Raw genomic sequence first — 22,655 nt, 5'->3', positions numbered from 1 at the left:
TAATAATATGCATATATTAGCAACTGGGACTGAGGAGCAGGCCGTTTACTCTGGGCACCTTTCATCCAAGCTACTCGATACTGCCCCTGCAGCCATAATAAGTTTTAACTATTGCCCCGTTATGATAACCCCTTTCAATGAGAACCATTACATAAATCATTATGTTTTTTTTGTTCTGCAGAACATTGATATATTGAGCTCTTCTTAAACTCAACTGCTAGTGGAGCATCTAAAATGGGTAAATACTTTCCATCATCTCCTCTGATACCATCATCTGCCTGTATTTCAGAAAACACGCAGATGACAATGGTTGAATCAATGTTTTTAATTTCTGGATTTTAGGTTTTAGGCCATGGTGATGGTTTCTAGGGTAACTCAAGAGTCATGGGCTCAAGAGTGAGTGGACTGAGGGGGATGTTCTAAAACGGAGTTAACTAAACCTTGAAGTCTTGAAGATTGAATTTTAATGAATTTGAATGTTTTTACGTTCATGAAAAGTACCTACTTGTATGTAGAATAATAGTGAAGACAACACTATGAACACATATGGAATCATGTAGTAACCAAAAACAGTGTTAAACAAACCAAAATATATTTGAGATTCTTAATTGTAGCCACCCTTTATTTAATAAAATGCATCCGACATTATCCGACATGAGAAAATGGGTTGTTATCGGTGAGCTGTTTCTGATTTGAGCCAATGAATGTGGTTGTGTTTTGATCAGCTAGCTAGCTAAAATAAAGTTGTACCAGCCAAAGGAGCGCTAACATTGGCTTGCTAGCTAACCAACAAGCGAGGAAACCTAGCTATATTTAGCTAAGAAATGGTTTAAATTCCCTAAAATAATCATATTTTAAAATGTAGTTAAATTTGTTTTTAAAATATGTTTTTGAACAGATATTTTGATCTTCATCCATTGTCACTTGTTATGAACATGTCTGGTATTCATTCAAAGTGTTTCTGTGGTACTCAGAGGCTGAGAAATTGGCAATTTCGCTATTCTGACATACCAGTACAACCTAAGATAGCCACCAGTAACAGACCTTTAGCTCACACTTTTCAATGCTATAGGTTATCAACTCAGTTCCAACTGCATCTGAAGGATGAGACTAGAGACATTGACTGTAAGGTAATATGTATTTGCATTTGTTATGTTTGAGTTTGTGGCTGTCACACCACTCGAATGTCTAAATCTGGGGTGGTTGCATATCCATATCTTTCCAGAGTGCATACTTCTCCATCTCTGACAAATTTGTTTAACAATTGAGTCCACATTTTCAGCTCCAACACTTCAATTTTTAGAACATAATTTGAAGTGCAAATTACAAAAAAAAGACACCTTTTGCATGTGGAAATGTTGTATAATTACTTTCAGTGTAAAAAAAACCATGGAAATTAAACAACATTGTCAGGCAGGCATTTGTCTGTGATCAAAAAAGGAAAATCACATAAGCCCCACAATGCCTACTTCAATGCTCTAATAAAATTATCCAGCACACAGCTTGGACCTACTACAGTAGTTTTGAATCCTAACTAACCTGTCTATATGTTGTTTGAAATACAATAGACCAACATAGCTACTGTAGTAGGTCAAAGCTGTCTGCTGGAACCCCTTGGTAGAGCATCACTGAAGTTAGGCATTGTGGTGCTCATGTTAATTTACTTTTTTGGCTTAAGATCAATACCTACTTCTCACAACCCAACCTGAACCTTTAAAACCACACTATTTAAGACACAGGCAGGAAGTAGAAAGGGAAATATGCTAACCTACTACCTGCTTTACCAAAAACAAACAAGTAAAGTGTGTTGTACAGTAATCTCTCAGACTAACATGAGGTTTTCTATTCTGGGATGCTGAGATTGGTAGGACTGTATCTGATTTTAAAATAGTTTATTGTAGTGACTTTCAGTAAAAATATTGTGCCACAACTGATACAGTGTATTATAATGAAAACCCTAATTACAACCTTGGGCGGGATTAAATCTGAAAGCACTTGTAGACAATGCAACTTTTAAAGACAATTTCACAGCATTTTCAGAGATGGCATTAATGGTAAACATTTCATATGTTGGCTGTATTAAAAATTACCTTTAAAATGTCAAGCACGCTATAACGCGGATCTACCACAGACCGGATTGAATCACACCCCTTGTTGGTTATATCAGATCTTCAATGAAGTTGTAATTAAATCCCAGAACAATACAAGTTAATTGATGATGGATGTACTGTATATTGATGTCATAACTGTAAATACTTCAGTGCAGAGCCTTATAGCTCAATATGTTAGTATAAGTATCTGTTTCATTATAAATCACATGGTGGTCTGTTGAGGGCAGTGTCTTGGTTTGAACCCAATCAGTCACAACCAACTGTCACTTCCTTCAGCCTTCAGTTACAGTATCTAATACTGTGTTAATCATAGCCCATCTTATCTCACGACTGTAAACCCATGGTAGGCAGAGTTCGAGAGCATCAAAACTGCGATGTAATCGTGCAAATTGTGACTGATGGATCTACAAATAATATTGGAGTAGTTATTTATGATACAAGGTGATTTGTATATCAGTCAGACTGGACTCGGCTTTAAAGTCGGCTGCTATCTGTTAATAGGCCATCTTATATCTTACATGACTTCTGTCCTGTGGTTTATTTATTGTGTAGAACCACACAGACAGTGATGTGATAGCATGTTGTGGGTGGGATCATTCAGTATCCCCGTCCTCTTCAGTGCACCAACTGTCCTCTTCTTCGTACACTACCTCAATGTCATGCGGCTCCACTAACTGGCAACGTTTGATGACATCACTCTGTGAACTCTGGGGTCATGTGTAGTCTGAGTAGGTCCTGACCCCTTCTGATCACCATGGTGATGCTGTCGCTGGTCCTCACGGCATTGTAAATCTCCTCTGACGTGTTCACCTTGGTGCCATTGATCTCCAGCACTATGTCACCTGGCTTCATACCTGCCCTGTGGAGGGTTATAACGACACGGTCACCTAGCTTCATAACTGCCCTGGAATTTTTTTATTGAAATATACCTTTAGAGTGCATTCCACATTCTTAAGTGTATTTCACTGACACAGGAAGAAAGAATAAACAATGTACACATCAGTTGAATTGCTCACCTGTTGGCTGGAGAGCCCATGATGACCCGGTGGATCATGATCCCGTAAGTGACATCCGGGAAGGAGGGATCCCTCAGCTTCAACTCGGCAATGATACTGCAACAGAATAGACATCCAACTATGGCTAAATCCTCCACTGTCATTCATCCTACCCCAGGTAGGTGATAGCTTTCCTGTTCACTCAGGTGCAGCACAATAGCTGTCATATGACCTTTACCTTGGAGTCAGGGTCAGCATCATGACCCCGATGTATCTCCGCTTGGTGTCCAACACCCCCAATCGAGACTCTAGGAGAGACAATCACAAAAACCTTAAACTTCCAAGAAGTGCAAATAACTTCAAGGTAGTGGGTCTATGGTCTTATTAGCCTGGTCTCAGACCTGTTGGTGGTGTCTGACCTAGTCCTATTGTCACACAATGACCATAGGAGCCAACATAGGAATTGGCAGGACAGCACAAACAGATCTGGGACCAGGCTATGGCACTTTGTCAGCACGGTAAAGTAACTCACTCTTCTTGTCGGTGGCTTGGTTCAGGAAGTGTTTGACGTGATCCGAGGGGATCGCGAAGGAAATCCCTGCCGTCACCTTCATGGTGTTGATGCCGATCACCTCACCATCCAGATTAATCAGAGGCCCTCCAGAATTCCCAAACTGCAAGACAGAACAATCCAGAAGCATTATTGATCATGTCATACATTTGGAGAACATACCGCTTTACTCTTACTAGCTCTGATTTTGCAGATAGGTGCTTGTGATGTGTGGTTGTTCATACAACTCGTTCCTTACAAGCAGGACGCACCGATTGTACATTTATCTGGATAAGAGTGTCTACTAAATGACTACTGGCAATTAGTTCACGTCCATGACCAGACCAGTGGAGTTACGTCGACGACAGTGGACCACAAAGCTTTACTAGCAGGCTAGGGTTAGAGTCAATGCTTTACTAGCAGGCTAGGGTTAGAGTCAATGCTTTACCAGCAGGCTAGGGTTAGAGTCAATGCTTTACCAGCAGGCTAGGGTTACTGTCAATGCTTTACTAGTAGGCTAGGGTTAGAGTCAATGCTTTACTAGCAGGCTAGGGTTAGAGTCAATGCTTTACTAGCAGGCTAGGGTTAGAGTCAATGCTTTACTAGCAGGCTAGGGTTAGAGTCAATGCTTTACCAGCAGGCTAGGGTTAGAGTCAATGCTTTACTAGCAGGTTAGGGTCCCTGTCAATGCTTTACTAGCAGGCTAGGGTTAGAGTCAATGCTTTACTAGCAGGCTAGGGTTAGAGTCAATGCTTTACTAGCAGGCTAGGGTTAGAGTCAATGCTTTACCAGCAGGCTAGGGTTAGAGTCAATGCTTTACTAGCAGGCTAGGGTTAGAGTCAATGCTTTACTAGCAGGCTAGGGTTAGAGTCAATGCTTTACTAGCAGGCTAGGGTTAGAGTCAATGCTTTACTAGCAGGCTAGGGTTAGAGTCAATGCTTTACTAGCAGGCTAGGGTTAGAGTCAATGCTTTACTAGCAGGTTAGGGTTAGAGTCAATGCTTTACCAGCAGGCTAGGGTTAGAGTCAATGCTTTACCAGCAGGCTAGGGTTAGAGTCAATGCTTTACTAGCAGGCTAGGGTTAGAGTCAATGCTTTACTAGCAGGCTAGGGTTAGAGTCAATGCTTTACTAGCAGGCTAGGGTTAGAGTCAATGCTTTACTAGCAGGCTAGGGTCACTGTCAATGCTTTACTAGCAGGCTAGGGTAAGAGTCAATGCTTTACTAGCAGGCTAGGGTTACTGTTAATGCTTTACTAGCAGGCTAGGGTTAGAGTCAATGCTTTACTAGCAGGCTAGGGTTAGAGTCAATGCTTTACTAGCAGGCTAGGGTTAGAGTCAATGCTTTACTAGCAGGCTAGGGTTACTGTCAATGCTTTACTAGCAGGCTAGGGTTAGAGTCAATGCTTTACTAGCAGGCTAGGGTAAGAGTCAATGCTTTACTAGCAGGCTAGGGTTACTGTCAATGCTTTACTAGCAGACTAGGGTTAGAGTCAATGCTTTACTAGCAGGCTAGGGTTAGAGTCAATGCTTTACTAGCAGGCTAGGATTAGAGTCAATGCTTTACTAGCAGGCTAGGGTTAGAGTCAATGCTTTACTAGCAGGCTAGGGTTAGAGTCAATGCTTTACTAGCAGGCTAGGGTTAGAGTCAATGCTTTACTAGCAGGCTAGGGTTAGAGTCAATGCTTTACTAGCAGGCTAGGGTTAGAGTCAATGCTTTACTAGCAGGCTAGGGTTAGAGTCAATGCTTTACTAGCAGGCTAGGGTTAGAGTCAATGCTTTACTAGCAGGTTAGGGTTAGAGTCAATGCTTTACTAGCAGGCTAGGGTTAGAGTCAATGCTTTACTAGCAGGCTAGGGTTAGAGTCAATGCTTTACTAGCAGGCTAGGGTTAGAGTCAATGCTTTACTAGCAGGCTAGGGTTAGAGTCAATGCTTTACTAGCAGGCTAGGGTTAGAGTCAATGCTTTACTAGCAGGCTAGGGTTAGAGTCAATGCTTTACTAGCAGGCTAGGGTTCGAGTCAATGCTTTACTAGCAGGCTAGGGTTCGAGTCAATGCTTTACTAGCAGGCTAGGGTTCGAGTCAATGCTTTACTAGCAGGCTAGGGTTAGAGTCAATGCTTTACTAGCAGGTTAGGGTTAGAGTCAATGCTTTACTAGCAGGTTAGGGTTAGAGTCAATGCTTTACTAGCAGGCTAGTGTTAGAGTCAATGCTTTACTAGCAGGCTAGGGTTAGAGTCAATGCTTTACTAGCAGGCTAGGGTTAGAGTCAATGCTTTACTAGCAGGCTAGGGTTAGAGTCAATGCTTTACTAGCAGGCTAGGGTTAGAGTCAATGCTTTACAAGCAGGTTAGGGTCACTGTCAATGCTTTACTAGCAGGCTAGGGTTAGAGTCAATGCTTTACTAGCAGGTTAGGGTTAGAGTCAATGCTTATCTAGCAGGCTAGGGTTAGAGTAAATGCTTTACTAGCAGGCTAGGGTTAGAGTCAATGCTTTACTAGCAGGCTAGGGTTAGAGTCAATGCTTTACTAGCAGGCTAGGGTTAGAGTCAATGCTTTACTAGCAGGCTAGGGTTAGAGTCAATGCTTTACTAGCAGGCTAGGGTTAGAGTCAATGCTTTACTAGCAGGCTAGGGTTAGAGTCAATGCTTTACTAGCAGGCTAGGGTTAGAGTCAATGCTTTACTAGCAGGCTAGGGTCACTGTCAATGCTTTACTAGCAGGCTAGGGTTACTGTCAATGCTTTACTAGCAGGCTAGGGTTAGAGTCAATGCTTTACTAGCAGGCTAGGGTTAGAGTCAATGCTTTACTAGCAGGCTAGGGTTAGAGTCAATGCTTTACTAGCAGGCTAGGGTTAGAGTCAATGCTTTACTAGCAGGCTAGGGTTAGAGTCAATGCTTTACTAGCAGGCTAGGGTTAGAGTCAATGCTTTACTAGCAGGCTAGGGTTAGAGTCAATGCTTTACTAGCAGGTTAGGGTTAGAGTCAATGCTTTACTAGCAGGCTAGGGTTAGAGTCAATGCTTTACTAGCAGGCTAGGGTTAGAGTCAATGCTTTACTAGCAGGCTAGGGTTAGAGTCAATGCTTTACTAGCAGGCTAGGGTTAGAGTCAATGCTTTACTAGCAGGCTAGGGTTAGAGTCAATGCTTTACTAGCAGGCTAGGGTTAGAGTCAATGCTTTACTAGCAGGCTAGGGTTAGAGTCAATGCTTTACTAGCAGGCTAGGGTTCGAGTCAATGCTTTACTAGCAGGCTAGGGTTCGAGTCAATGCTTTACTAGCAGGCTAGGGTTCGAGTCAATGCTTTACTAGCAGGCTAGGGTTAGAGTCAATGCTTTACTAGCAGGTTAGGGTTAGAGTCAATGCTTTACTAGCAGGTTAGGGTTAGAGTCAATGCTTTACTAGCAGGCTAGTGTTAGAGTCAATGCTTTACTAGCAGGCTAGGGTTAGAGTCAATGCTTTACTAGCAGGCTAGGGTTAGAGTCAATGCTTTACTAGCAGGCTAGGGTTAGAGTCAATGCTTTACTAGCAGGCTAGGGTTAGAGTCAATGCTTTACAAGCAGGTTAGGGTCACTGTCAATGCTTTACTAGCAGGCTAGGGTTAGAGTAAATGCTTTACTAGCAGGCTAGGGTTAGAGTCAATGCTTTACTAGCAGGCTAGGGTTAGAGTCAATGCTTTACTAGCAGGCTAGGGTTAGAGTCAATGCTTTACTAGCAGGCTAGGGTTAGAGTCAATGCTTTACTAGCAGGCTAGGGTTAGAGTCAATGCTTTACTAGCAGGCTAGGGTTAGAGTCAATGCTTTACCAGCAGGCTAGGGTCACTGTCAATGCTTTACTAGCAGGCTAGGGTTACTGTCAATGCTTTACTAGCAGGCTAGGGTTAGAGTCAATGCTTTACTAGCAGGCTAGGGTTAGAGTCAATGCTTTACTAGCAGGCTAGGGTTAGAGTCAATGCTTTACTAGCAGGCTAGGGTTACTGTCAATGCTTTACTAGCAGGCTAGGGTTAGAGTCAATGCTTTACTAGCAGGCTAGGGTTAGAGTCAATGCTTTACTAGCAGGCTAGGGTTAGAGTCAATGCTTTACTAGCAGGCTAGGGTCACTGTCAATGATTTACTAGCAGGCTAGGGTTAGAGTCAATGCTTTACTAGCAGGCTAGGGTTAGAGTCAATGCTTTACTAGCAGGCTAGGGTCACTGTCAATGCTTTACTAGCAGGCTAGGGTTAGAGTCAATGCTTTACCAGCAGGCTAGGGTTAGAGTCAATGCTTTACTAGCAGGCTAGGGTTAGAGTCAATGCTTTACTAGCAGGCTAGGGTTAGAGTCAATGCTTTACCAGCAGGCTAGGGTTAGAGTCAATGCTTTACCAGCAGGCTAGGGTTAGAGTCAATGCTTTACTAGCAGGCTAGGGTCACTGTCAATGCTTTACTAGCAGGCTAGGGTTAGAGTCAATGCTTTACCAGCAGGCTAGGGTTACTGTCAATGCTTTACTAGCAGGCTAGGGTTACTGTCAATGCTTTACTAGCAGGCTAGGGTTAGAGTCAATGCTTTACTAGCAGGCTAGGGTCACTGTCAATGCTTTACTAGCAGGCTAGGGTTAGAGTCAATGCTTTACCAGCAGGCTAGGGTTACTGTCAATGCTTTACTAGCAGGCTAGGGTTACTGTCAATGCTTTACTAGCAGGCTAGGGTAAGAGTCAATGCTTTACTAGCAGGCTAGGGTTAGAGTCAATGCTTTACCAGCAGGCTAGGGTTAGAGTCAATGCTTTACTAGCAGGCTAGGGTCACTGTCAATGCTTTACTAGCAGGCTAGGGTAAGAGTCAATGCTTTACTAGCAGGCTAGGGTCACTGTCAATGCTTTACTAGCAGGCTAGGGTTACTGTAAACAAACCAGGGTACTCACATCGATGGCAGCGTCTGTCTGGATATAGTCCATGTTGGGTTTGGACAGACCCAGCTCCTTGCTGCCCCGCTGGACTGAAGAGACAATACCTGACGTGATGGTGTTCCTCAGGGCAAACGGGCTGCCCATGGCAACCACAAACTCCCCCTGACGCACATCCGACGACAGCCCCAGAGAGAGGGTAGGGAGAGGGTGCTACAGAGAGGAGAGAGACACAGTTAGAGAGTAGGGAGAGGGGGCTACAGAGAGGAGAGAGACACAGTTAGAGAGTAGGGAGAGGGGGCTACAGAGAGGAGAGTGACACAGTTAGAGGGTAGGGAGAGGGGGCTACAGAGAGGAGAGAGACGGAAAGGGTGCTATAGAGATGGAGATGGTGATACAGAGGAGAGAGACACAGTTCGAGGGTAATGAGAGGGGGCTACAGAGACGACAGACGGAGAGGGTGATACAAAGAGGAGAGGGTGCTACAGAGGAGAGAGAGGCGGAGAGGGTGCTACAGAGGAGAGAGAGACGGAGAGGGTGCTACGGAGAGGAGAGAGAGACGGAGAGGAGAGAGAGACGGAGAGGAGAGAGAGACGGAGAGGAGAGAGAGACGGAGAGGGTGCTACGGAGAGGAGAGAGAGACGGAGAGGGTGCTACGGAGAGGAGAGAGAGACGGAGAGGGTGCTACGGAGAGGAGAGAGAGACGGAGAGGGTGCTACGGAGAGGAGAGAGAGACGGAGAGGGTGCTACGGAGAGGAGAGGGTGCTACAGAGGAGAGAGAGGCGGAGAGGGTGCTACAGAGGAGAGAGAGACGGAGAGGGTGCTACGGAGAGGAGAGAGAGACGGAGAGGGTGCTACGGAGAGGAGAGAGAGACGGAGAGGAGAGAGAGACGGAGAGGAGAGAGAGACGGAGAGGAGAGAGAGACGGAGAGGGTGCTACGGAGAGGAGAGAGAGACGGAGAGGGTGCTACGGAGAGGAGAGAGAGACGGAGAGGGTGCTACGGAGAGGAGAGAGAGACGGAGAGGGTGCTACGGAGAGGAGAGAGAGACGGAGAGGGTGCTACGGAGAGGAGAGAGAGACGGAGAGGGTGCTACGGAGAGGAGAAAGAGAGACGGAGAGGGTGCTACAGAGAGGAGAGAGAGACGGAGAGGGTGGTACAGAGAGGAGAGAGAGACGGAAGGGGTGCTACAGAGAGGAGAGAGAGACGGAGGGGGTGCTACAGAGAGGAGAGAGAGAGAGACGGAGAGGGTGCTACAGAGAGGAGAGAGAGACGGAGAGGGTGCTACAGAGAGGAGAGAGAGACGGAAGGGGTGCTACAGAGAGGAGAGAGAGACGGAGGGGGTGCTACAGAGAGGAGAGAGAGAGAGATGGAGAGGGTGCTACAGAGAGGAGAGAGAGAGACGGAGAGGGTGCTACAGAGAGGAGAGAGAGAGACGGAGAGGGTGCTACAGAGAGGAGAGAGAGAGACGGAGAGGGTGCTACAGAGAGGAGAGAGAGAGAGACGGAGAGGGTGCTACAGAGAGGAGATGGTGCTACAGAGAGGAGAGAGATATGGAGAGGGTGCTACAGAGAGGAGAGGGATATGGAGAGGAGAGGGATATGGAGAGGAGAGAGATATGGAGAGGAGAGAGATATGGAGAGGGTGCTACAGAGAAGAGGGAGACGGGGAGGGTGCTACAGAGAAGAGAGAGACGGGGAGGGTGCTAAAGAGAAGAGAGAGACGGGGAGGGTGCTACAGAGAGGAGAAAATGCTACAGAGGGTGATAAAGAGAGTAGACAGACCGAGAGGGTAGGGTGAGTGTCATGCCTCAATCATAACCTCTTACCTGGGCATTGATTTTTATAGTGGCTATGTCCGCCACTTGATCGACGTCTTGCACAGTGGCGTTATACGTCTCCCCATTGGTTAGCTTGACCCGGACTCCTCTCTTATTGGCCACTACATGGGCATTGGTGACTATGAGCCCATCACTGCTGACAATGAAACCAGAACCGTTGGAGATGGGGACTTCCCGACCAGAGAACGGGTGCCTGTCAGTATCATAGTTGAACATTACAGGTTACGTTATTGTTCATTGGTTATAATGGACATTTAGAACGCCCTTTCACAATCCCCTAAATACACACACACACTGGAAGTAATTGGGTCAGATGCAGTGCGGAGTCCCTGGATGGAGAGCAATTGTTGGTCAGGGGTTATCATCAACTTGGTCTCAGATCTGTATGTGCTCTTGCCAACATTGCCAATCCAAACATGACATGATCATCAGTGACATGGAGGAGTTGGTACGATAGCACAAACGGGACTGGCACTATTGTATTTTGTTATCAAAACAAACTAGCCCATCAAAGCGGTCATGTGATCTTACCTGCCGACGATTTCAATATACACGACAGCGGGCGTAGATTTTTCCACCACATCCGCAATGAAGTTGAACTTGAATCGTGGACTGTCGGGTTTAAAAGGAGAGGCACAGTGGGCTGTTGGCAAGACACGTTCTAGGATCGAATCACAAAGTAAACCTCTCCTCTCACAAACGTTGTCCTCCTCGTCCCCTCTGAAATGCAGAACTGCCGCACTACCGAGTCCCAACCCAACAGCAACTGACTTGAGGAGAGTAGTCCGCTCTGAGCCACTGCCCCTGCCGCCTCCTGCGCTCCAAATGGTCGGAACATTGTTGACATGACAGGTGTTTGCGTCTCCCGTTGAGTTCTGTTTGTAACCGACAGAAACACCGGAAACTCGTCCTAGTGTTCGCTCGTTCAAAATGTTACATTTTCGGAGATATTCCCCAGTGTACCTCCTGATTATCCAGAAGAGCGGACGATTGACATGTGTTGACATGTTGTTGCATCAGTCAGAATGCAGTAAAATAACTTTTACAACAAATTCAACAATTCACACTCCTTTCTTGACCATATGGATCTTCAACTATTTCTGACCTTAGTAACCTACGGATTTATAAAAACGTAATCATAAAACTGTGGCTACTGGCTAGATCCACGTACCAGCTATCAGACCACGACCTAACTAGGTCGAGTAACACAAATAAAAGTACTTCCGGGTCACAGAATTTCAGAAACGTTCTAAATAAAAGCCCCGCACGTAATAGAAGTGTCAACCTATATTTATTAATAAAATATAAAAAATGATTATTTAAACATTAATGATTCATATTTGTTCATATTTAAGTGACATTTGAATTACATTTGGGTTTTAAACATGTTCCAAGGTCAAATAAATGCCCCCAATACAATACAGTGTTTAAAAAATACATATAGGCTTATAGAGAGAACTATTATAGGTGCCGAAGTAAATAATATAGTGTTATTTCATGGGGGAGTGAGGTCTAAATGACCTGCAATACTTTCTACTCCACCCACTCTATTCACGGCAATGCAGGCCTATAGGTGACTTATTCTTATCAGGTTAGGAGAATTAGGGGACACGTCCCCAACCTAGATCACGACCATAGAGAATGATAGAAACCTCTAGTGGAAAAAATGCTATTTTAGTATGGGCAGCACCATTGAGGAATACCACCATTTTAATGTAGTCAATAGGGAGAGGGTTTCCTAAGGTTAGGGAAAGGGTTAGGGTTAGCTAAAATGCAAAAAAAATAAACTTTTGATGTCAATTTGACCAAAGCTGTATCCCGTCTAGACATTACCCTGTGCGGTGGGCTGTAAAACGTATACGGGTTGCGTTCCTGCCCGACTACATTGCAGATACCTTGACGGCCCTGAAAGACTTGAAGTAGTTGTTCCCCTTGCAGAGTTTTTTTGGAGCGATGGATAACAGTGCCTGTTGTCGATGTGTGCAGAGGGTCCCTGGTACGAGCCCAGGTAGGGGCGAGGAGAGGGACGGAAGCTATACTGTTACACATACACCGGGAATCTTTGCCCAGTTTATTTTTTTGCATTTTAGCTAGCCATTTCACAACGGTTACATATGTGATGCGTCGCATCAAACGACGAGCGACGCAGACAGGGTAGCGAGAGTGGGGAAACAGAAAAGTCATTGTCTGTTATTTTAAGTTTTGAAGTTGAGTCTTTGCCTGACAAAGTGTAGTTAGGATATAGAAGTTATCCTGTACGAGCGTATGTGCCGAATATATTAAGATGTTATAGGTGTCAAGTTTATGGGCATGTGGCAGCAATGTGTAGGAGGGAGGGTCCAATGTGTGAGAAATGTGCAGAAAGGCATGAGACAAAGGAATGTGTAGTATTGGGGAAAGTAGTGGTATGTGTTAATTGTAGGGGTGCCCATGGTGCTGGGGATTAGAAATGTTCCATGTGAGAGAGGCAGGTTGAGGTTTCCAGGGTTAGAGTAGTGCAGAAGTTGTCATATGCTGAGGCAGTGAAGAAAGTAGAGTTAGATGGGTTAAGGGGGAGGAATGGGGAGAGTAGTAGAAATATCAGTATAGAGGGAGAGGCCAAAAAGTGAAATAAGTTTAATTAAGATAGGATTTTTTGCATTTATAGCAATGGTTATCAATCGTACTGCAGGGATGGATCGGAAGTTTCAGAAAATGGAGGTTGTGGTAGCAGCTGCAGAGGTATTTGGGTGTGCGAGACTTAACAGCAGAAGAGTTACAGGATGTGTTAAGTGGTGATGTCCCATCCTTTTAGGGTGATGGCATGAGGTAGGAATAAATACATTCAATTAGTGGAGTGGGGGGGGGGTGTTAATTTAATTTTATATACATTTGAAATTAGTGAGTATAGCGTTAGATTGTAGGGTATTTATTTAGTTCATTTTTATTTTTCAAGTAAAGTATAAGGGAGTTGTACTCCAGTCTAGTAGGTGGCGGTAATGCAACAAATTGGATGCCAACCGCCGTTTAACCTCATAGAAGAAGAAGAAGCCATCCCGCGACAAAAATGGCCATGTGGTGAAGATGACTGTGCTGCAGTGAGGTAGACATTGCAGCAAAGTCCTCTTCACCACATGGCCATCTGTGTCGATGGCAAAGTTATAGTTCTTAGGGTTGTCCAGGGATTCCATAATACGCTAGTCATGGTTCTCTTGGGTGACGAAGCTCTTGGCTTCCTCCTGGAACATCAAATCAAAAGTTTATTTTGTCTGGTGCACAGGATATAAGAGGTGTACATTCTAAAACAATCCAGCGAAATGCTTACTTAAAAGCTCTTTCTCAACAATGCACTGTTCAATATCAAAAGAAAATAAAACATCCAGAATAGGATCTTAAAGAGCACAGATCAGATATCTAAAAATAAAAACTAATTTAAAACAAATCTAAGAATAAAAACACATAGGTAGTGGTGGGTAAGCCATCCTACTCAAATTCTACTCAAATGTGCTGTACATGCAAATGTACATCAGAAGTTGTCAAAGTGCTTTACAGTTACAGTAGTTACCTAGCCTAAACCCCACTGAGCAAGAAATGCAGAGGCAGAAGCAAAGTAGTGAGGAAAAACTCCCTAAAAGGCAGAAAACCAGAAAGAAACCTAGAGAGGAACCAGGCTCCGATTGGTGGCCAGGTAGAGATTTAATAGTACATGCGGCCATGTAGCAAGCACAGGATAATGTACATACTCTCCCAATATCACCTGCAGTTAGAATGCATCAGTTTGTGTGTCCATAAAACCAGGGTCCAGTCCCTATAATACAAAACCAGTCAGTTTAAACAAAAAATGTAATTTCTGGAAGAGAACTTTGTAAATGAATAGGGTTAAGGGTTTGGTAAAGGCTTAGGTTAAAGTATGGGCAAGTATTTGATAAGCTAATCTGTCTGCATGGATGCTGGTCAGGAAAGTCCCCATAGTCTCTCCTGTGGAGAGGACAATCCTGGTGTTATGGGATAAGTGAGGAACCAGACTCCTGGCTCAAGTGCTGCTACCATATAATTAAATGATAACAATTGAACAGAAATGTAATAAGTATTAAAGTATATAGTATCGCCATGGGTGCTACACACCTTACTATGACTCGGGTTGGGATCAATTCCACTTAAATTCAGTCACTTCGAGGCATTCCATACCAACTGACATTCCAAAAGAAATTTACATTTCCTGAAATTATGTCAAGTGCAATGAAAATATGTTAAAATGTCATTTCCAATTGTCAGAACATCCAGTATTTGGAACAACCGATAGCATACTGCAGACTTTTTTTGTTGTTGCCTTCAGCCCCGTTTCACACAAACATGCGAGTACTCAATCATTTTCATAACTTTCAAATGCCCATCCCTAGAATTGACCACACCACTGCCTCAACTGCAATTAGGCTACCCAGATTTTTTTCGGTCATGAAAAGTGCCATAGAAGTTAAAACAATGTGTCTATTATGTGGGCTACATCGCTACCTGACAAAGAACAATGGATAAACATCTTTTCTCTGGGCTCTACCCAATTTATTTTCAAAAAGTAACTAAAATAAAGTAAAACATTTGTGCTTAGCTCATGATTGATGCCTTAATAGGCGACTATATTAATGGAATTTACCATTGAACAGATTCCCAGACTTCAGACAGTACTTTTAACCACGAGCAGTGACCTGAGGGGTATGTCCTCTTAATATTCTCTTTCAACTAACACATTTTACACAAAGGATTTTTACATGTTCTCAGTCATTATGAATATTCTTTCTGTGAGTTCGCAGATGTCTTTTCAGACTTGAAGCTAACTTCAAGTGAGTTCCACACAAATGACATTGCACTCCCTCACCTCTATGAGTCCTCATATGAACTGTCAGGTTTCCCTTCAGACCGAAGCATCGGCCACATTCATTACAGCGATGAGGTTTCTCCTCGGTGTGAGTCATCATATGCTTTGACAGGCTTCCATTCTCACCAAAGCATTTGCCACATTCTTTGCACCAAAATGGTTTCTCCCCCGTGTGAATCCTCATATGCTTTTTCAGGTTTGACCTGCAGAAAAAGGCTTTGCTACATTCTTTACACCGATGCGTTTTCTGTTCCGTGTGCTTTTTCTGATGAAATTTCAGACCACCTTTTGTCGTCAAGCATCTTCCACACACATCACATTTAAAATCCCCCCCTCTATGAACACCCATATGATTTTCCAGGTTCTCTTGGTGAAAGAAACATTTGCCACATTCGGTGCAGGAATGTTGTCTCTCCTCCGTGTGTCGCTTCATGTGCCGGGTCAGGTAGCAGTTCAGGGTGAAACATTGTCCACATGTGTCGCACATGTATGGTCTCTCATCACTGTGCCGATTCCGCCGATGCCTCATCAGACTACGTGCTGCCGTAAAGCATTTTCCACACACCTCACATTTTAGATCAGGCAATCCACTGGTTTCTTTTCTTGGTCTCTCTTCACGGTGATGATTTTGCTGATGCCTTTTCAGATTAGCTGCTGTCGCCAAGAATTTCCCGCACACGTCACATTTCAGATCAGGTGACTCACCGGTGTGCTTCCTTGGCCGTCCTCTTCCCCTCTTTGACCTTGACGGTGGTATTCTGCTCACCACTCCATCCACTTTTTCATTGTCACTGTCTGGGTTTACATCAGAGTGGGGCTGATAGTCACTGGTTGATTGGGACTCTCTGTTGCTCTCGTCTTCAGATTCTGTTTGGTTCTCTACCGTTATGATGTTGATAGAGTCCCATATAGACTCTACGGCATCAGATTCCACCGGCCCCAGATTGGCACTCCATTCCTGCTCACAGTGCTGCTGGCCATAGTTAACCTCCTCTTCAGGAAGAGTGAATTGCTGGAGGTCTGGAGGGAAGAAAGGATGAAAGAGCAAAATTAAAACACTGAAAAGTGACAGGAAATGGGGCTACTACCTACCTTTGACTGATTATTGGACTGAACACACGATGCATCCCAGTAAAATATAATAGGTTTACTCTTTCAGAAACGTATTAGATACAATTGAATACAAAATGGCCTAAAATATAGATTAAGAATAACAGTTTTTGCTGTGAAATTTGTAGTCTCTAACACACTCAGACGAGGGTGCTCTGAAATCGGAGTAGATAGCCGGAGTGAATTTATGAACGCACCCAGAGTCATCTTCTTCGACATGTGGCCGTGTCACTTAGAAATTAATACTTCCTGCAAAGACGTTGGGAAACGCGAGACGTCCGGCGACTAAATTGGCGAGGGAACTCCTTACACAAAAAGTGGTTTAAATATTGTTATGAATATTCTCTGGTTATCAGAGTTCCACCTGCAACTCAAAACAGGTGTGTATAAGACACCCAGTGCCCTCCGAATCCAAAATGAAGAAAGCCAAGTAGAGGTTGTTTGAAAATAAGTTTACCAGCTCAGCTATGCCGCTGAAGGTCCGATATAGATTCTGAATGCACTGTAAGTATAGGCAAAGTATTCAGACCCCTTGACTTTTTCCACATTTTGTTAAGTTACAGCCTTATTCTAAAATGTATAAAATATTTTTTTCCTCATAAATCTACAAACAATAGCCCATAATGACAAAGAAAAAACACGTTTTTAGAAATGTTAAAACTTAAACACCTTATTTAGTATTCAGATAATTTCGAAGTCTCATAGCAATGTGAGTTCAAGTGCATCCTGTTTCCATTGATTATCCAGAAGGACAACCATCTCTGCACCACTCCACCAAATCAGGCCTTTATGGTAGTGGCCAGACGGAAGCAGCTCCTCAGCACATGACAGCCCACTTTGAGTTTTCCAAAAGACACCTTGACTCTCAGACCATAAGTAACACGATTCTCTGGTCTGATGAAACCAAGATTGAACTATTTGGCCTGAATGCCAAGTGTTACGTCTGGAGGAAACCTGGCAACATCCCTATGGTGAAGCATGGCGGTGGCGTCAAACCCCAGAAAACTAGAGGCTGTTAACGCTGCCTAAGGTGCTTCAGCAAAGTAGTGAGTAAATGGTCTGAATACTTATGTAAAATATTTTTGGTTTGTAATAAATTTGCTAAAATTTCTAAAAACATATTCTTGCTTTGTCATTATGGAGTATTGTGTGTAGATTGAGGTAAACATGTTTTACTCCATTTTAGAATAAGGCTGTAACGTGACCAAATTAGGAAAAAGTCAAGGGGTCTGAATACTTTCTGAATGCTTTGTATACAGTGTTGGGGGAGGTACTCTGAAATATAGTTTAACAAGCTACCAATTACATCACACTGGAAGACGTTAAAACTATAGTAAAGCTGTCCTTAAGAGGAATATAGTGTATTTTGTTACTTTGTTACCGTTTAAGTTACTTTTAAAAAGTAGTTCACTACATCAAACCTATCTCATAAACAAATTGTCAAATCTACATCTGAAATGTCATATAATACAAAGTTAAGAAACATGACTACAAGAACAGATGTTAACAGTAATAAGATCTGTGTAAGACAGAACGTGAGTGTGTCATTCCAGGTGAAGCTGGTTGAGAGAATGCCAAGAGTATGCAACGCTGTCATCTAGGAAAAGGGTGGCTACTTTGAAGAACCTCAAATATAAAATATATTTTGATTTGTCTAACACTTTTTTTTGGTTACTACAGGATTCCATAGTTCATTCATAGTTTTGATATCTAAACTATTATTATACAACATAGAAAATAAACCCTGGAATGAGTAGGTGTGGCAAACTTTTGACTGGTACTGTACAGTTTGGGAATCCTCTGTAAACGTCATGTGCCCGATGACCTGCGAGTGGAGAAGGAGAGTAATTTCATACAAGAACATTTGTTTCCACCTCTCCTTGACTTCCTTTTACCTTTTTGAAAAAGAGGCAAGGAGAGGATGGAGGAGACGCGAGGAGTCAAGCAACCCAATTGAGAATCTCCCTTATATTTTGGGATTCCTCTTCTGTAAATGTAATTTGCCTGATAGACAAAGCTTTGCTAGTCTTTGCTAGTGGACAAATAGTCTTATTTCATACAAGCCCATTTGTTTCCACTTTTCTTCTTGTCACCTTGATTTATTAATGGGGCTTGTGTAGCAAGAGTCCCCACATTAAATCTTAGACATACTTCAGACGTATTATTCGTTGGGACGCTACTCCTCTTACACCGTTTAAGATAGAAACGCTGTTCAAACTTGCAGAGTGGTCATGCAGACTGGTCTGGATTGAGTTGCGTGTATACAACTTTTTGATATCTTTAATACTTTTCAAACTATTAAGCTTTTTGTCCTCCATCCACTTTCATGGGATTTCCTCAGCATTCTAAAGGGCCCATTGTGACATCATGACTCCCAACATTCTATTCTATGTAACTTTTGACACAACTAGGAAGAGTCTTGGTGGTTCCAAACGTATTCCATTTAAGAATAATGGAGGCCACCGTGTTCTTCGGGACTGTCAATGCTGCAGACATTTTTTGTACCCTTCTCGAGATTTGTGCCTCGACACAGTCCTGTCTCGGAGCTCGACGAGCAAGTCCTTCGACCTCATGGCTTGGTTTTTCCTCTGGAATGCACGGTCAACTGTGGGACCTTATAAAAGGGAGGTGTGTGCCTTTCCAAATCATGTCCAATCAATTGAATTTACTACAGGTGGTCTCCAATCAAGTTGTAGAAATATCTCAAGGATGATCAATGGAAACAGGATGCACCGGAGCTCAATTTCAAAGTCTCATAGCAAAGGGTCTAAATAGTTTGTAAATAAGGTATTTAAGTTTTTTTATTTGAATACATTTGCAAACATCTCTAAACACTCATTTTATCTTTGTCATTATTGGGTATTGTGTGTAGATTGCTGAGGAAAAACATTTATTTAATCAATTTTAGAAAAAGTCTAATGTAACAAAATATAGAAAAATTCAAGGGTTCTGAAAACTTTCCAAAGGCAGTGTGTGTGTGTGTATATATTTTTAGCTAAACAGGTGGGACTCAAAACTGGTGTGGTTCTGCCCCACCTGCCCTGAATGATGAGTTGCCACTGAACAAAACAGCATTGCTGGCTACTTCTGCCTGATTTTATTCCAGACACCGATTTAGATGAAGGTAGTTTAATTCTAACCGCATTTATCCAAACACATATTTAGATGAAGGTAATTACATTTGTAATTTTATGTTCTAATGATCTGTTGTTTAGTAAACATGCCTGGTTGAGAATAAATAATAATAGCAAGCATGGGCTTGGATCACGAGATTATGACAGACTTCGTCAGCAATGGAATAATTATATGGACAGACAAAGTAGGCCACTTTCTGAATTTAGACCAACTAAGAGCGCATGGAATCTTGATTTTCAAATCTAAAATCAGAACACTTTTTCAATTACCACAAAAATACTTTTAAAGAGCTAAAACAAGAGCCACAATTTTAGATGATGTAGTTACCTTTTTCAAAAAGAGGAGAGAGAACCACAGCAGATAAGTGTTGCCATATTCTTGGTTTCCCCGCTAATTGGTACTTTAAAAAGGGGTGAAAATGGGTGAAAATGTATTGGTCGCGGGTTGCTGGTTTTTGGGCTAAGTTGCACCGCAGCTGCCATGGTGTTTTTTAAAATGTATATTTCACTGTGACCTGCAGTTTACTGTCAGGTGTGAGTGAGTGATGGGGAGGGCCGGAGGGGTGTGTGTCTGTTGAGAGAGAACTACAGCTATTGGCTGAGTCACGTGAGCATGAGGAGAATGCATGTCTAGAATGCACATCTATTTTCAACCATTTTTCCGTAAAACATATTAATACGCTAGAACTGATGCACGGCAAGAAATAGTGCAGACAAAGCACTGGAAAACGACTGGGTGCACTAGAGCGCATTATGTACATTCGCTTGGAGGTGGTTTAAACTGCAGTTGAATGTTGACATTACTAGAAAAGGGTATAAATCACATTTTATTAGTCACATGCGCCGAATGAAATGCTTGCTTACAAGGCCCTAACCAACAATGCCGTTTTAAAAATACAAATAATAAGGAATAAAAAGGAACAAGTAATTAAAGAGCTAAATGTTTTATGCCATGCTTAGTTCTTGGGGGCTGCACGAGTGGAAATCTGAAATGGAAGTTGAGACTCCCTTGTGTGGTTCTTTTTATTTGTTAAGTCCTCAATGAAACTGACATTAAAACTGTGGAAAATGATACATTTGCCTTTGTTGGCCATCAAGTAAACTCATCAATATGCCATTGTAGGCTACCATTTGATACAATAAATATGTTGAAATGATGATATCAATGGCTTCATTGCAAATACATTTGTGCCACTTGTGTAGCATACATGGAGCTGACAAACCAATTCAATAAGTAGCCTATAACTTCAGTTTGTTGTTGTAGCCTTATGTTACTATGCAAATTTGAATGGACGTTTAATTAATTAAATTGGAAGTTATCAATGTTCTATCGCAACTGCCGATCAGTTGCTAGAACGCATTAGATTGATGGTAACTGTAGTCAGATTAGGCTACAGGGAGAAAAATAAATACAATTATATTCACTTCATATTTACTTAACCAGGCAAGTCAGATAAGAACAAATTCTTATTTACAATGACGGCCTACCAAAAGGCAAATGGCCTCCTGCGGGGTGGGATAATTTTTTAAATTTTTTTTAATTCGATATAAATACAGGACAAAAACACACATCATGACAAGAGAGACAACACTCCATAAAGAGAGACCTAAAGACAACAACATTGCAAGGCAGCAACACATAACACAGCATGGTAGCAACATATTATTAATATTTAATTCAGAAATTGAAATTATGACCCCATCCTCAGTAGCCTATTCCAGCAGGCTATTGGGAAACACAAGTACATCTTACCTCGAAATCCCCTCGCTATTCACGTGGAATAAATGTGTCTTAATTTGAACTAAGCAAGCTGCTAGTTCATTCAATTTACATCAGGCCTACATCATGTCTAGGCTACTGTAGATCATCTAAAATTAGATGTAGGCCTATCAGGGGCTATAGGATTCCATTTATAATGGTTTTTAGTCTCAACATCTGGCACATAATAAGAGCACAATTGCAGGAAAATAGCCTAACATTTGTTTATGTTCATCCAAGTGTTTATTGCTCAGAGACTGGGATCCTCTGTCCAACTTTCATCGCCCAAACTCTCCTGTCAAATGTATCTATAGTTATGCACATGCGCAAAGGGGATTTATTTACAATTATAAACCTGGTTCAGCCTGAATGCTGCTTGGCTGAAAGCCAAAGTAAATCAGACCATATACCACAGGTATGACAAGAAAAACTTTTTACGATTCTAATTACTTTGATAACCAGTTTATTATAGCAATAAGGGACCTTTGGAATTTTTAGTGTATGGCCAATGGCTGTATCCGAGCACTCCTTGTTGCGTCATGAAATAACAGCTCTTAGCCATGGTATACTGGCCATATACCATACTCATAGCAGTCATACGAGTTAGAACGACATACATTGATGGAACATTCGTTGGCGAGTTTAATTAGGGTGTGAAATCAAATTTGCCCAGGTTCAGGCCTTTTGGGCAGGTTTTGGGTCGTCATTTGTCTCGAAAATGTAGCTACACCTGGCAACCGGAGGAGAAACGCGAGAAATTGAGCAAAACATTTTAGATTCTCCCACTGTCAGTGTATGGCTAATTTGTGGTACGCAAAGCCTCTAAAATTGTGCTAAATGTCAACTGACAGTCAAATAGAGAGATATAGTCACAAACCTGCTAATCTATGCAACTTTATCTCTGGTTTGAAAACCAAATCCAGGATTCTTCGTAAACGTTCATTCGCCCGTCTCAAACGGCAGATTTCTTCCTGGTGCTCTGCTATCGTTTTTTTAACTGCCACGGATATCTCCAAAGGAACTGCGATTAATTTTTCGTTGAGAAACAGATTAAGCAGCTGTAGTTTATACATGTTAGGGAAGAAAGGGATGAGATTGAGAAATTTTTGTTTTTGCAGCAAGATTCGCTAGTTACGGTCGGACACAACGCTGCTGCTCATGCTTCTATGGTATCATGGCGGTCCGCAAAACATATTTGAAGTGCATGCCGCCACCTACCGTGCTGGAATGTACGATCAATCATGATCTCCCCAATTCTGTACTACCATGAAAATAAAATTCGAAACCAAATAAATCCCTAACTTCTAACACACCCTCCCCCCAAACCCCCTTTCCCAACCCCATTCAACTTGATATACACTCCACCCTTCAGATTGTTCAGCATGTCAACAATCATTTCAACAGTAACATCTGTAGGCCATCATTGTAAATAA

At 42.6% G+C, this 22,655-nt stretch overlaps 2 protein-coding genes across 3 annotated transcripts; both read right to left on the bottom strand.

Moving 5' to 3' along the window:
- Positions 1-1,124: 1,124 nt before the first annotated feature.
- On the bottom strand, positions 1,125-11,560 carry LOC110499413 (serine protease HTRA2, mitochondrial). The gene is made up of 7 exons (XM_036956263.1): positions 10,899-11,560; positions 10,356-10,560; positions 8,547-8,741; positions 3,639-3,780; positions 3,345-3,414; positions 3,128-3,223; positions 1,125-2,970 (listed from the first exon to the last, which is right to left on the bottom strand). Exons 1-7 carry the CDS (start codon positions 11,372-11,374, stop codon positions 2,805-2,807), a joined length of 1,350 nt encoding a protein of 449 aa, XP_036812158.1. The 5' UTR covers positions 11,375-11,560; the 3' UTR covers positions 1,125-2,804.
- An 86-nt stretch (positions 11,561-11,646) lies between these two features.
- On the bottom strand, positions 11,647-22,401 carry LOC110499412 (oocyte zinc finger protein XlCOF6.1). 2 transcript variants are annotated; one of them, XM_036956264.1, is made up of 3 exons: positions 22,100-22,401; positions 15,220-16,239; positions 11,647-14,154 (listed from the first exon to the last, which is right to left on the bottom strand). In XM_036956264.1, exons 1-3 carry the CDS (start codon positions 22,293-22,295, stop codon positions 14,120-14,122), a joined length of 1,251 nt encoding a protein of 416 aa, XP_036812159.1. In that variant the 5' UTR covers positions 22,296-22,401; the 3' UTR covers positions 11,647-14,119. The 2 variants fall into 2 exon arrangements, with proteins under 2 accessions (XP_036812159.1, XP_021432218.2); XM_021576543.2 differs by having other exon boundaries at positions 11,647-16,239.
- Between the last annotated feature and the right edge of the window lie 254 nt (positions 22,402-22,655).

This window comes from Oncorhynchus mykiss, chromosome 20 (assembly GCF_013265735.2).
Source record: "Oncorhynchus mykiss isolate Arlee chromosome 20, USDA_OmykA_1.1, whole genome shotgun sequence".
NCBI classification, from domain to species: Eukaryota; Metazoa; Chordata; class Actinopteri; order Salmoniformes; family Salmonidae; genus Oncorhynchus; species Oncorhynchus mykiss.
This window is presented reverse-complemented; position numbering and strand designations above follow the sequence as displayed.

What these genes read in the sequence shown, in the direction of transcription:
- LOC110499413 (XM_036956263.1), bottom strand. Translation starts at nt 11,374, where the DNA reads ATGTCAACACATGTCAATCGTCCGCTCTTCTGGATAATCAGGAGGTAC. An exon ending in AGACAGACGCTGCCATCGAT is followed by an intron (nt 3,781 to 8,546) that starts GTGAGTACCCTG and finishes TCTGTCTTGCAG; the next exon opens with TTTGGGAATTCTGGAGGGCC. An exon ending in ATGGGCTCTCCAGCCAACAG is followed by an intron (nt 2,971 to 3,127) that starts GTGAGCAATTCA and finishes AACCCTCCACAG; the next exon opens with GGCAGGTATGAAGCCAGGTG.
- LOC110499412 (XM_021576543.2), bottom strand. Translation starts at nt 22,295, where the DNA reads ATGTATAAACTACAGCTGCTTAATCTGTTTCTCAACGAAAAATTAATC. An exon ending in AAAGTTGCATAGATTAGCAG is followed by an intron (nt 16,240 to 22,099) that starts GTTTGTGACTAT and finishes TCTTCCCTCCAG; the next exon opens with ACCTCCAGCAATTCACTCTT.